The sequence below is a fragment of the Dendrobates tinctorius genome, unplaced genomic scaffold, assembly GCF_039654945.1.
Source record: "Dendrobates tinctorius isolate UK_male_01 unplaced genomic scaffold, ASM3965494v1 ptg000250l, whole genome shotgun sequence".
Classification (NCBI taxonomy): domain Eukaryota; kingdom Metazoa; phylum Chordata; class Amphibia; order Anura; family Dendrobatidae; genus Dendrobates; species Dendrobates tinctorius.
The window spans coordinates 50,377,617-50,393,317 of record NW_027361917.1 but is presented as its reverse complement, the minus strand read 5'-3'; the positions used below and the strand labels follow the sequence as shown (position 1 = coordinate 50,393,317).

The following is a 15,701-nucleotide window of genomic DNA, read 5'->3' as shown; positions in this document are numbered from 1 at the left end:
TCATAACGCATCCTTGCTTTTCTCTTCTCCACAACTTTAACCCTGACCTGTCTGGCGTGTTCCTTAGTTTTCATGATGTTGTTCTAATCTTAATGTTCTCAAAAAAACCTCTGAGGCCTTCACAGAACAGCTGTAGTATAACAAATTAGAATAAATTACTCATAGATGGACTCAATTTACCAATTATGTAATATCTAGAAGCAATTGGTCACTCAAGATTTTATTTCGGGGTATCAGAATACAGGCGGCGGCTGCATATAAATGACTGTCACAACTTTGAGATTTATATTTTTAACCCCTTCATGACCGGAGGTATTTTCCTTTTTTGCTCCCCTTCTTCCCAGAGCCATAACTTTTTTATTTTTCAGTCAATATGGCCATGTGAGAGCTTGTTTTTTTTGCAGTACGAGTTGTACTTTTGAACTATACCATTGGTTTTAACATATCGCTTACTGGAAAACAGGGAAAAAAATTCCAAGTGTGGTGAAATTGCAAAAAATTTGCAATTTTGCAATTGTTTTTTGCTTTGCTTTTTGACTATGTTCACTAAATGCTAAAACTGACCTGCCATTATGATTCTCCAAACATGTCTTTTTTAATTAAGTTGTGAAAAAAAATTCCAAAATTTATTAAAAAAAGATAAAAATTGCGTCATTTTCCGATACCTATTGCATCTCCATTTTTTATGATCTCGGGTTGGGTAAGGGTTTATTTTTGTGCGCCCAGCTGACATTTTTAATGATACCATTCTGGTGCAGATACAATCTTTTGATCGCCTGTTATTGCATTTTATTGCAATGTTGTAGCGACCAAAAAAACGTAATTCTGTTTTTACTTTTTTTCTCGTTAGGCCATTTAGTGAACGGGTTAATTCTTTTTTTTACATTGATAGCTCGGGCGATTCTGAAAGCGGAAATACCAAATATGTGTATGTTTGGTTTATTATTGTTTTATTTTGAATGGGGCGAAAGGGGGGTGATTTGAACTTTCATATTTTTTTTTTATATATATTTTTAAAAACTTTTTTTTTTTTTACTTTTGGCATGCTTCAATAGCCTCCATGGGAGACTAGAAGCTGCCACAACCCGATCGGCTCTGTTACATACAGGCAATAATCAGATCGCCTGTATGTAGCAGAATTGCTGACTTGCTATGAGCGCCTTCCACTGGGCGGCGCTCATAGCAATCTGGCATTGACAACCATAGAGGTCTTCAGGAGACCTCTGCTTGTCATGTCAACCCATTGATGACCCGCGTTGACGTGACGCGGGGTCACCGACGGGCGGATTTCCGGCATGCTTGCCAGAAGCGCATGTTAAATGCCGCTGTCAGAGTTTGACAGCGGCATTTAACGGGTTAATAGCCATGGGTGGGTGATGATTCCACCTGCGGCTGTTCCCTGGCACATGTCAGCTGTTCAAAGATGCTGACATGTGCTGAGAAAGATGCAGGCTCACCGCCGGAGCCCACATGAAAGGGAGGGTGACCGACATCTGCATATTATTACTCCCAATGTCGGAAAGGGGTTAGAAAACCATGTATCATTACTGTACATTTTCACTTCACAGATACGCTCTACTTTGTGTTGGTATCTACTATATAAAGCTCAAGTGTGTGTATGTATGTATGTGTGTATGTGTGTATGTCCGGGATTGGCATCCGCACCATCGCAGCTACAGCCACAAAATTTGGCACAGTCACACGTCTGGACCCCGAGAGTGTCCTAGGCTATGTTGTGAGGCAAAATTTTAACCCCACGCATTCCAATTCACCAAACAATTTTGCCCCTATCTACATAATGGGGAAAAGTGTGTGTGTATCAAGCCACGCCCCTCATTATGATGTAATGATGGTTGCCATGGCGACGCTGATGTCATCATAGGTTGCAAGCCCCGCCGCTCACTATGATGTCATAATGGTTGACTATGGGATGGAGGATGTGTGATGGGTATATGGGCACTGGACTATGGGATGGAGGATATGTATGACGGGTATATGGGCATGGGACTATGGGATGGAGGATGTGTGATGGGTATATGGGCACTGGACTATGGGATGGAGGATATGTATGATGGGTATATGGGCACGGGACTATGGGATGGCGGATATGTATGATGGGTATATGGGCACGGGACTATGGGATGGAGGATAATTATAATTTGCTATAACTAACCACAGTTAGTTACTATGCCCGGGCAGCGCCGGGCTCTTCAGCTAGTATTACATAAAATTCCAATAAAATACATTTAAGTTTGTGGGTGTAAGTGATAAAATGTGGAAAAAATCACAAGGTAGGAATTCTTTTTCAAGGCTGTGTAATTACATCATCTGAAAGTTTTTAGTCTGCTTGCTCTGCTCCAGCACTTTCTAATCATGCAGCTTGATAGACCAAAGCTGAGACTGTTTCAATACTTCCATGATCTCACACACTGAGAAACCTGCAGTAATTTATGGTGGATGTGTCCTTTTGCTCCTGCTTATGATTGGATTTGTGTAGTTTTTTATGATTTACAGGTTCTACACAAGAAAATCCTTTTTTGAAAGAAATATCATATTTTCAAAGCTAAAACGTTTTCTGTTTACAGATGTGTGTGGGCATTATGGGCTGTAGTTTTTTTTGCGTACCTACCTGGGGTACATGCAACTTTTTTGATGTCTTCTAAGGCCAGGTTTGAACAATCTGTGAACCATGCACTATTATGATGCAACTAGGATGCCATACTGTCTGAGTTTTTTTTTAACCCATAGACAGAAATGTGCAACTTTGATTCGTAGCTAGGATCAAAACTAGTCATGTCTCAGTTTTGTTTTTACTTTTTTTTTTTGCAGACACTCGGTTCTCTAAAACAAATGGAAATTTGAACAGCCCCATAGACTATATTGGGTAAGTTTTCTACACATGAAAACATGAATAGATAGAAACAACAAAAAGAAAGCAATTTTGTCTCAGCGTTTTTAATAACATTCACCATTCAGGATAAATAATTAAATAAATTAAAAACACATGGGGCATGTACAAAAATGAACACGTCAATAAGACAATGTTCACACCACCCAAAGACTGAGACACAGAAAAAACACACAGTATGACAAACGTGCATACTCTGCTGTAAAATATATATAACAGTAAGCAGCAAGTGCTAGTAAAAGATGATAACAAAAACAGGGTATTTAGCTGATACGTTTTTTGCAAAAAAATTTATACGAAGCCACCCCACCACATCACGGTATACCCATCTCGTAGCAGTCCTATCTAATGTATTTAAACCTGATCATGTGAACAATACCTACCTGAGCAGGATTCAGAAAGGCGCTGCCCAGTATGGGCACGCTGGGCAAAATGGCTCTTTATGTGCATGTCCCACAAGAGAGAGGCGGGAATATCCCAAAGCTTTCATGAGCTTGCTGCTTACTGTTATATATATATTTTACAACAGCGTATTCATGCACATTTGTCATACTGTGTGTTTTTTCTGTGTCTCAGTCTTTGGGTGGTGTGAACATTGTCTTACTAACCTGTTCATTTTAGTGCATGTCCCATGTGTTTTTAATTTATTAATTTCTTGCTCATGCAAGCTTTTTGCAAAAAACGTATCAACTAAATACCCTGTTTTTGTTATCATCTTTTACTAGCGCTTGGTGCTTACTGTTATATATATCTTACAACAGAGTATTCATGCACGTTTGTCATACTGTGTGTTTTTTCTGTGTCTAAATAATGAAATAGTTTAATACTAAATAATGAAGCCATTGAATGACACTTATGACAGGTGAGCCAATACTAAATAGGTGGGGATTTTTTTTTAAGGAATTTGTTTTTTTGGCATAATAAACTATATTTTAAAGTTGGATTTTTGGTTTATCTTTCCCATAGTGTTCTTTATGGGAGCACAACAAGGATGAGACTGGGCTAGGGATGTGGCTTAGCATAAAGAAAATGAAGGTGCCACATTATTTGTCCCAAAAGTTGAGATGTATGACAATAAAAACACTTGCACATGTTATTGTTTTTATGCCATCCCATGGATTTTATGCTAAACTGCAGTATGTCTCATTGGCAGTGGTTCTATTAATTTTCTGTTCTGTAGATTTTCCTATTGACTTCAATGAGTGAAGAATCCAATACATCATAAGTCCATGTGCCCAAATCAAAGTTTCAAATGGACGAGATCTCTTACAGAATTCAATTATCAGTTGATGACAAATTGGGCTGGTGCATTTCTATCATGTATTATCTTTCACTCCTGCCTTATATGACAAACCTTTGAAACATAATAGAGAAACAAGTCAAGCAGACCTCAGGTCACAATAGCTAATAATAAATGCTGTATGAAACTCTGTCATCAGTAAGAGGGAAATATTTTAAGTTTGCTCCTCAAATATAGAACCAAGTAATGATCGGCCTTGATGCATTATAGTAACAGCAATAAACTGCACAAATATAACTGTGTGATATGCTGTAATTTTATTGCAAAAATAAATGGATTATTTTATTACGATATCTTAAATGAGACATAAATTTATAGAGACGCTCTTTTCATCCTTATAGAAACTAAAAACAAAAAAATTATTACAGGGAAACACCTTGCAAAATAAAATTAGAATAGGCTTACACTATATTTGTCTTGCACATCTAAGTACTAATATTCAAATATATTCTTAAAGGGACTCGCAGTCAGCACAGAATGACTGTTCAAACCAAGTACAGGCGCTTGGTGCTCCGTGGTGGGACCGATCATACATACAACTTACCACCTGCTTTGTTTCCATCTATCTCCATCCTTCTCTGGCTCTATGAAGCCAAAGCTGTCAATCAAAGAAGAGCAAGGTGGAGATTGGTGGAAAACAAGCAGTTGGGAAGGAGAAAAAATGACTGGCCCCGCCATGAAGAATCAAGCGGTAGGACTTAGTTTGAACAGTTATTCTGTGCTGACACTGTCCATTTAAAAGGAACCTGTCGCCAGCATGTCATGTATCTCATAATTAGTATCCTAATGATATATTCCATGCAGCCCGGAATACCTCTAATAATGATTTGCATACACTGTTCTCCCTGTAGGGTAGCAAGACCTGATTGTCCTGATGGGTGGGAGGTATGGACCCACTCGGCACCTGCTGTAAGCTCACCTGACTAGCCCCTCTGCCTTTTAAAAGATTAATCATCACATAAATTGTACATAATTGCATCAACCATATCAAAAAGGGTAGTTTCTATACAATTGTTTGAAAATCAGTGGCAGAGTGTGGCTCTCTATGAACACACACAGCTGCATACATCTCATACAGAACAGATGCAAGTCCGGGAGTTGTTTGGAAACAGGTCATACTCTGCATTAGACGGGGTTCAGACAGGCTTCAGTATACAGACTGCAGTGCCCAGACAAAAAGTTACAGCCCAATATGTGTTTTTCAGCTGTAAATTTAGGTCAGGAGACCCATTGGTCACTGTGAATATTGCGATCCCTTTACAGACCGTGAAATGCACCCATATGAACCAGGCCTTACATGGAGAGCTAATATTTTAATCTGTTGGTCTCAAACACTACATTTCTAAGAGTCTTTAAATAAGGAGAATTCCCTTTTTAATGAACTAGATGGAATCATAGTATATTTTGATGGTGATTACAAGTAGGCATTTTACAAGGTTATACATATGTCACAGTCCTGGATTATGCTACGTTGTTCTTTGGCATAAGATTGTTGAAGTCACACCCTTGCAAATAAAGACATGATAATGAGGTTCAAAAAATATGGCACTGCTTATAATTCAATAACATTTCCTAGTAGCACTCTGAATATTTAATCTACCTCATCATATAGAGAACACACATATGCAGGTACAGTGTATAATAATGTAATCATTTAACATAAAATAGGTACAACAAAAATATGGTAGGAACAGTACTCCCAAATCCATTCAATTTATACTGTATGCCCATTGGTTCTTTATGCACAGGATACTACATGGTGATGGTGGGTATGGAGAAGTCCTTCAAGCCGTTTGATTATTTCATAATCTGGTAATGCCAAGGAGTTGATGTTTAGTCCCAGCATTCGTGATATCACTTCTCGAAAGTCTACGAGCTAAAAAAGCAGAAACACATTTTAAAGTATTATTTTTTGTAAAATTTGCAAGTAGACACCAAAATACTGTTCTTAAATCTTTTCAGTCACACAGGTACATTATGGAACATCTATCAATAGCATCTAAGGTATGTGATACGGACTCACCTCATCTTCCTTCAGCATTGACTGCCTCTACTGCCAAGCAGTGCCGCTCACACATGGGGTAATCAGCACTGGCAGAGGAGGAGGAGGTTATGTAATTGCCTGAGAGCACATTCCTCAGTCTCCTGATGGGGGGAGTAGCCTCCTTGTCTGCTGGGTGGCCCAGCAAAACCCCCTACATTTTCTCCCCTTACAGGGTGGTAAAATCACTAACCAGTCATTGAGTATGTTATGTATAATGTTTGGGTCTTGCTCTCCAAGTATTGTATTGTATTCCTCTGCTCATAGCGGAAATTTACTGGAGTTTTCTGGCCTGGCCACTGTTCCTTGGTAATTCTACTGCCCAATTCTCTAGACTTGTCCAGGCTTTTATCCTAACTACATACCTGCCTACTGATTCTGTTATTGTCCCTTTATCTCTGGTAATGACCCGGCTTGCTGACCATTCTACTATCAACTCACATCATTGGCCATCAGCTACTCAATGAATGCAACCCATGGGCCACAGCAGCAAAGGTAGATGATAGGGCTGGCGGAAAGCACCAAATAATAAAGATGGTAATAAGGTGCGTTCGCAGCCCGGGGTCCACCGTGCAGGGGTGGTAACCTGCTGCTCAGTAATGGCGGATGCAATATGGCGGTATACCATAAGAACACACGCGGGTTATCGTCACCCGGCGTGTACGGGGGTGGACTCTGTTGCTTCACAGAGCCGCACTACCGCTGAACATAAACGCCGGAGCCTGTTTGTGCTCACAGAGCTCGGCTAAAAGAGCGCACAGTGTACGGCCACAGAACGCGACCCCAAGGACACGGGGTTAGAGTCCCTCTAGGCCCACTGAGCGCGCGGCGTCGCTGCCACGAGCACCGCTAAAGACGCTGGCAGTGGAGTGTGGAGCTCGTGCACTGAGGCGTATTGGGTCACTGGTGAGGACCAATGTCCGACTCAAACCCTGAGCTACCTACACCTAAGCCTGGGCCCTAGCAGGCTAGGCTGCACAACACATGTGTACCAAGGGTAGGGGTTTCATAATGAGTCAGTCACCAGATACATTCATACGTGCATACATCTCTCACACCTTATAGTCTGTAAATACAGTCTGATCCTAGCGCATGGGCGAGCGGCCATGCGAACCTTTTATAGCCACGGGCGTCTGGGACCTTCCTGGCTTCTCGGATGGGCCAATCCAAACACGAGCAGGACCTGAGCACGTGATCCTCGATCTCCAATGGGATATCACTCCACGGGCATGCTCAGTGGCCCGACATGAGGACTTAGTCCCTGGAGAAACTCGCTGCTGAGCAGCCTGCATTGCCATAGCTGTGCCAGAGGTGGCAGCAGCAAGCAAACACACGGAGTTGGCCTGGGCAGAGCGCTGGGACTGACGAATCTGCTGAGCAGGCTCCACTGCGGCCGAAGAAGAATGGGAGACCGCTGGTTGCAAGGCTCTGTATTCCTGCTGTGCAGTGGCAGGAACCCGACGCCTAACAGTAAATCTCAGTAATGTGGTGAAAGATTGCATACCAGACTGTTCAATGGGGGCTTGCTAAGTGGACTGGCTTGCATCAAGTCTGTTAGTGGAAGCCATATTAAAAGTTGCCAGACTCCATACAGATCATAGTAGAATGACACTTTACAAAGAGAAATCAAGGCTTTTCAAAAATTGTACCAAATTTGACAAAATTGTTGGTGGTACATCTGGCACGATTCAAAGTAAACCGAACACATTTACTCCATCTTATGGCTGACGTAACAATAGCCTGTACCACAACACCTTGTTAGTCAATAAAAATGTTTTCAAATCAAAGATACAATACTTCTGTTTTTGCTATTAAAGGAAACCTGTCACATTAAACACATAGTCCAATTCTCTTATAGAACACGAGGAGCTGGGTAGATTGATGTGGCAAAAGGTTCAACCTGTGTTTATTCAGTTAAATCTCTATTGATTCGGGGATTTTCCTTCAACAAGTTGGTTCTACATAGTGATTGCCATCTTTCCTTATGTGAGTGTGCATACAGAGATAGCTGTAAATCACTGATCAATCAAGACCACCCATTTTGCTGAAAAGTCCAGAACAAGCAATTATTTATATGAACAAAATACAAGCAAGGCCAGTTTCACATGACTGGCATTCATGGTTGAGTATAGACTGGAATGTTCAGACAAGCTGTGGGTTTTCTGACCCAATCTCAGCAGCCAACAGCATCATTTGCCTATGAGGCTGTTGAGCTCAGGCCAGGAGACCCATGCTCAGTTCAGACATCACAGTCCGAACTCAGACCATGAATGTAGGATGTGTGAAACAGGCCTTATGATAAATTTTCCCTGCAAAATTATATATCAACCTACTTCAACTCCTCCTGCTCTGCAATATGATGCTTGATTGGACTAAAGGTTCAATGTGAAAGCTTCACTTTACCTGTGCTCCCAGAAACCTCCCAGTGATAAAAGAAAATGGTGTTGGGAGGAAAAGCAAATACTGTATACTCACTGGCAAAGTTCACACATTGGCTGCTGCAATTCACTCCTGTGGTTTCCAACTGCTTCAGCACCCACCCTATTCCCCTGATTTGGCTCCCTCGGACTATCACCTATTCCCACAGATGAAAAAGCACCTTGGTGGAAGGTGGAATTGCAGCCATTGCAGCCATTGCAACAGCCGATGTGTGAACTTTGCCAACTTCTCCATTTCCATATTTCAGCCTTGCGACCCAACTTTAAAATGCTGTAACGGAAACAAAAAAAATCAAAATAAATTCAGATTGCTCATGAGACCATTCAACTAACTAAATAACATATTGCACTGCAAAACAAGACCATGCAAAAAAGAATTCATGGGTGGGCCTTGAAGTTTTCAGGCGCCCCTCATACAACTGAAGTTTACCAAGCAAGCTAAACCCATTTGCTGAAGACCTGTAACTCCTGAACACACACCCTCCCAGAATTATAGCCAGCAAGGAAATGCAGTGACGGGTGAACATACAAACTCCCACACAGAATGTGATAAGGCAAATCAAAAATGGGAAAATGTGAAACACATGGAAAGGAGCAAACCAAGAAAAGAAAGCAAAGACAATAAAAACCATCTGCATTTGGACAGGGAAGAAAAGGAAATAGCTCAGCAGATAGAGGAACCAACCATGCAACAACAGGTCACTGGATCAAATCCCCAAACGGAACTATGATACCAGGCCCTATTGGTTAAATGGGACAAGTCCAATGCAAGTTCCAGTGGAATAATGTATAATTCATTCCATATGCCTTTGTCTTACCAAACCCATAGTATAAATAGCTCCTGGCTTCAAATTCAACCAAGAACAACATTTAGCATTTCTGGTACTCTGGTTTAATCTCAAACTCCAAAAAAAACTAAAAGATGCATTAGTTTCCTTTTAAATGGACGCTAGTACAGTGGGGGAAAAAGTATTTAGTCAGCCACCAATTGCACAAGTTCTCCAACTTAAAAAGATGAGAGAGAGCTGTAATTGACATCATAGGTAGACCACAACTATGAGAGTCAAAATGAGAAAACAAATCCAGAAAATCACCTTGTCTGATTTGGCAACATTAGTTTTGCAAATTATGGTGGAAAATAAGTATTTGGTCACCTAAAAACATGAAAGATTTATGGCTCTCACAGACCTGTAACTTCTTCTTTAAGAGGCTCATCTGTCCTCCACTCATAACCTGTAGTAATGGCACCTGTTTGAACCTGTTATCAGTATAAAAGACACCCATCCACAACCTCAAACAGTCACACTCCGAACTCCATTATGGTGAAGACCAAAGAGCTGTCGAAGGACACCAGAGACAAAATTGTAGCCCTGCACCAGGCTCTGAAGACTGAATCTGCAATACGCAAGCAGCTTGGTGTGATGAAATCAACCGTGGGAGCAATAATAAGAAAATGGAAGACGTACAAGACCACTGATAATCTTCCTCAATCTGGGGCTCCACGCAAGATCTCACTCCATGGAGTCAAAATGATCACAAGAACGGTGAGCAAAAATTCCAGGACCACACGGAGAGACCTAGTAAATGACCTGCATAGAGCTGGGACCACCGTAACAAAGGCTACCATCAGTAACACACTATGCGCCAGGGACTCAGATCCTGCAGTGCCAGATATGTCCCCCCTGCTTAAGTGAATACATGTTCGAGCCTGCCTGAAGTTTGCTAGAGAGCATTTGGATTATCCAGAAGAGTATAGGGAGAATGTCATAAGGTGTCTTCTATACTGATAACAAGTTCAAACAGGTGCCATTACTACAGGTAATGAGTGGAGGACAGAGGAGCCTCTTAACCCCTTTACCCCCAAGGGTTGTTTGCACGTTAATGACCGGGCCAATTTTTACAATTCTCACCACTGTCCCTTTATCTATATATATAAGAGGCATCGTGATTACTCGCTAATCCCGCCCCTGCACAGTAGCTCTGCCCCCACCACATCACCACACATAATCCCGCCCCCACCACATCACCACACATAAACCCGCCCCCACCCCATTACCACACACAATCTCGCCCCCACCACATTACCACACACAATCCCCCCCACCCCATTACTACACACAATCCTGCCCCCACACCACATCATCACACACAATCCTGCCCCCCCACATCACCACACACAATCCGGCCCCCCCACATCACCACACTCAATCCCGCCACCCACCACATCACCACACACAATCCCGCACACCCACCACATCACCACACACAATCCCGCACACCCACATCACCACACATAATATCGCCCCTCCACCACATCACCACACATAATCCCGCCCCCCCACCACATCACCACACATAACCCCCCCACCACATCACCACACATAATCCCGCAACCCACCACATTACCGCACATAATCCCGCCCCCCACCACATTACCGCATGTTAGGGCTGGCGGAATGCACCAGATTATAAAATAGTAGAGAGTGCGTTCGCAGCCCGGGGTCCACCGTGCAGAGGTGGTACACTGCTGCTAGGTAATGGCGGAATGGAAGAGCGGCGTGAAAACAGTCACACGTGGGTTACATCACCCAGTGTGAACAGGAGCGGATTCTGTTACTTCACAGAACCGCACAGCCACTTGAAAGTGAATGCTGGAGCCTGGTTAGCTCACAGAGCCCGGCCACAGAGCGCACAGCAAACAGCCACAGAACTCCACCCCAAGGCATGGGGTTAGAGTCCTTCTAGGCCACTGAGCGTGCGGCGTCGCTGCCACGAACGGCACTATAAACGCTCGCTAAGGAGTGCGGAGCACTTGCTCTGAGGCGTGCCGAGTCACTGATAGTGACTAATATCGGACTCAACTCTGTCCTACCTACGCCTAAGCCTGGGCGCTAGCAGGCTAGGCTGCACAACACATGCGTACCAAGGGTAGGGGTTTCATAATGAGTCAGTCAGCAAAGACATTCATGCGTGCATCCATCACTCACTCCTTATAGTCAGAAAATACTGGCTATCCTAGTGCATGGCCGAGCGGCAATGCGAACCTTTTATAGCCGCGAGCGTCCGGGACCTTCCTGGCTTCTCGGATGGGCCAATCGGAACACGAGCAGGACCTGAGCACGTGACCTTCGATCTCCAATGGGAGATCACACCACGGGCATGCTCAGTGGCCCGACATGAGGACTTAGTCCCTGGAGAATCTCACTGCTGAGCAGCATGCATTGCCATAGCTGTGCCAGAGGTGGCAGCAGCAAACAAACCCACAGAGCTGGTCTGGGCAGAGCGCCAGGACCAACGAGTTTGCTGAGCAAGCTCCTCTGCGGCTGGAGAGGAATGGGAGACCGCCAGAAGTAAGGCTCGGGATTCTCGCTGTGCAGTGACAGAAATAAGATGCCTAACATTACGCCCCCTCCTCTCTGAGCATCACTCCGCTCAAACTCTGCAATGAGAAGAGGAGCGTGGATGTTCTCCACTGGCTCCCAGGTCCGAGCCTCTGGACCATGACCCTTCCAATCCACCAAGTAAAACATTTTGCCCCGCATCACCTTGCATCCCACGATGGCATTGACCTCAAACTCGTCAGACGACAGGTCTGATGTCCTGGCAGATGGCTCAGAAAACCGGGACATGTGAACCGGCTAAAGGAGAGACACATGAAACGTGTCCGAGATAGCCAAATGTGGTGGAAGGGCCAGATGGTAGACCAGAGGGTTAACCTGCTCGAGGACCTTGAAAGGGCCAATATAGCGCCGTGTGAAATTAGCAGATTCCACCCGCAGCCTGATGTTTCGAGCGGAGAGCCACACTAAGTCGCCAGGAGTGAAGGTCAGAGCAGGGTGCCGGCGAGAATCAGCGGAGGACCTCATTCTCTCCTTGGAGGCCCGGATAGCATCTTGCATGTGATCCCAAATGTCAGGTGCCTCCACCGCCCAGTCTGCCACCCTAGAGTTGGTGGATGAAATGGGCATGGGCACGGGGACGCGTGGATGTTGACCGTAATTTAAGAGGAATGGGGTCTGACCGGTGGAGTCGGCCACAGCGTTGTTTAAGGCGAACTCCGCCCATGGCAACAAGGATGCCCAATCATCCTGCCTGCCCGAGACAAAATGTCGCAGATATGTCACCAGGGTCTGGTTGGCTCTCTCAACCAACCCATTCGTCTCGGGATGATAGGCCGAGAAGAGATTTAGCTCAATGCTGAGCAGAGAACAGAGCTCTCTCAGAACCGAGATGCAAACTGAGGACCCCGGTTGCTGACAATTTTATCCGGCATGCCGTGCAGGCGGAAAACATGTTTAATAAACAACGCTGCCAGACCCCGTGCCGATGGTAGCCGAGATAGTGGTACCAGATGCACCATCTTTGAGAAATGATCGGTGACCTTCCAAATGACAGTGCTGCCGCTGGACTTGGGCAGACCCACCACAAAGTCCATACCGACCATCTCCCAGGGCCTGTCCGCAACCGGCAGAGGATAGAGTAACCCAGCGGGCCGCTGCCGAGAGGACCGATTCTGGGCACAAGAGACGCACGCCTGAATATAGTCCCTGACGTCACGGGCCATATGCGGCCACCAGTACGTCCTCGCCAGGAGTTGAGGTCCGTTTGATCCCAAAATGGCCACCCACCCTGGACGAATGGGCCCAAGAGAGGACCTCCGGTCACAGATGGGCAGGAACTAAAGTCTTGCCCGGAGGTACAGTCTCAAGAGTAACCGCAGCCACGGTCCTCAGGCTCTCTGATGGGACTATCAACCGAGGCTCCTCCTCCGATGACACCACGGAGCGGGAAAGAGCATCGGCCTGGACGTTCTTCTCCCCGGAGAGAAAATGCAGCGTCAAATGGAATTGGGAGAAGAACAAGGACCATCTGGCCAGGCAAGAATTCAGCCGCTGGGCTGTCTGTAAATAGACCAAATTTTTGTGGTCGGTGAACACCTGGAATGAGTGGCGAGCCCCCTCCAGGAGGTGTCTCCTCCACTCTGAGAAGGCCAGCTTCATTGCTAGCAACTCCCTGTCCCCGATGGAATAATTCCTCTCCGCCGGTGTGAAGGTCTTAGAGAAGAAGAAGCATGGGTGCTTCCGACCTTGCGTGTCCTTCTGAAATAGGACTGCTCCAGCACCGACGGAGGAGGCATCCACCTCCAGGATGAAGGGCTTATCTACATCAGGGCGATGTAGAATGGGAGCGCTAGCGAAGTGGGACTTAATGGAGGCGAAGGCCTTGGAGACAGTCTCCGACCACAGTTTGGGATTTGCACCCTTCTTGGTGAGGGCAACCAAGGGCGCGACCAAAGTTGAGAAATGGGGAATTAATTGGCGATAGTAATTTATGAACCCCATAAAGTGCTGCGCCGATTTGAGAGAATGGGGTTCCTGCCAATCCATCACTGCCCGTAGCTTGGCAGGATCCATGGCCAAACCCTGGGCTGTGATGGTGTAGCCCAGGAAAGGCAAGGACTCCTGCTCAAACACACATTTCTTCAATTTGGCATAAAGAGAGTTGGCCCGCAGGAGATAGAAAACTTTGCGAACATCTCTCCGGTGGGAGTCAATATCTGGAGAGTAAATGAGAATATCATCCAGATAGACTACTACCGAGGTGGTAAGCGTATCCCGGAAGAAGTCGTTCACAAAGTCTTGGAAGACGGCTGGCACGTTACATAGCCCGAAGGGCATCACTAGGTATTCATAGTGCCCGTCTCTGGTGTTAAAAGCCATCTTCCATTCGTCCCCCTCACGGATGCGAATCAGGTTATAGGCTCCCCGCAGATCGAGCTTAGTAAACACTCTCGCTCCCCGTAGCCTATCAAACAGTTCCGATATCAGGGGCAAAGGATACTTGTTCTTAACGGTTATAGCGTTAAGACCCCTGTAATCGATGCATAGACGTAATTCTCCATTCTTCTTTTGGACAAAGAAGAATCCCGCACCCGCCGGAGACACCGACTTCCTAATGAATTCTCTTGCCAGATTCTCCCTGATATACTGAGACATGGCCTCTGTCTCTGGGAGAGATAGTGGATATACTCGACCCCGGGGAGGCTCAGCACCGGGCAAGAGGTCAATAGGACAGTCGTATGGGCGGTGCGGTGGAAGGGTCTCTGCCACCTTCTTGGAGAATACGTCTGCATACTGTCGATATGGCTTAAGAAGCGAGGAGAGATCTGCAGGAACCTCAGAAGTGGCGACCTGTACGCAGTCCCTCAGATACCTACCTGTTGTGAGTTCATTTTCCCCTTCATCATTGATGCCCGAGGAACTCCCTCTTCTAGTAAGGAGAGGTAGTGAGTCTGATTATCAGACACCTGAGATTAATGATGATGACTGGCTGAGTGGAGTCACAGACTGGATATAAGGCTGCATACGCCCATTCTCCCTGCGGGTGATTTCTCTGTGGTATCCTTGGAGTCCAGTCTGAATTCCTGCTCTGCTAAAGCTAAGTTTTCTTCCTTGCTTTTTGCATTTGTGCCTTGCTTTGTTTTTTCTGGATTTCAGCCATTCCCTGCTGGGGTGAGCTGAACTCCTTAGCTCTGTCTCCTGAAAATACCAGAGTGCTGATTTAGTTTTGAAGCTTAGTTGCTTCAGGGTCTTTTTCCATTTCAGCTTGCTGGCCTATGTTTTTGATAGGGTTTTTTGCCGATTGCAGACAGCAGCTTTCCTTTCCTGTTTAGATTAGATTGGGCCCCAACGTTTGCTCAGCCTATCTTTCTATCTGTGTCAGTGTTTTTTCATCTTGCTTCACCGTCATTATATGTTGGGGGCTGCCTTTTACTTTGGGGTCTGCTCTGGGGCAGTTTAGATTTCCCTTTCTATCTGTAGGCTATATAGTACTCCGGCTGTGTCCGAGGGGTCTAGGGCACCGTAGGTACCCCCCACGGCTACTGCTAGTTGTGTTGATAGGTTCAGGGGTCTGCAATCGGATAGTTGCCAGCTCCTCTGGTTTTCTGGACGTAGCTTCTATTTTTGTGTCTGCCTCCTACGGTCACTCAATCATAACAGAATCACCCGCCTG

At 45.2% G+C, this 15,701-nt stretch overlaps 1 protein-coding gene across 1 annotated transcript in view; it reads right to left on the bottom strand.

The window, feature by feature from the left end:
- Positions 1-4,445: 4,445 nt before the first annotated feature.
- The window catches only part of CCDC170 (coiled-coil domain containing 170), a 371,660-nt gene continuing 360,404 nt past the window's right edge, over positions 4,446-15,701 (bottom strand). Inside the window, exon 13 of the mRNA XM_073557682.1 lies at positions 4,446-6,084. Within this exon, the coding sequence (XP_073413783.1) occupies positions 5,947-6,084 (138 nt within the window). The 3' untranslated portion in view covers positions 4,446-5,946. The remainder of the gene's footprint in view (positions 6,085-15,701) is intronic.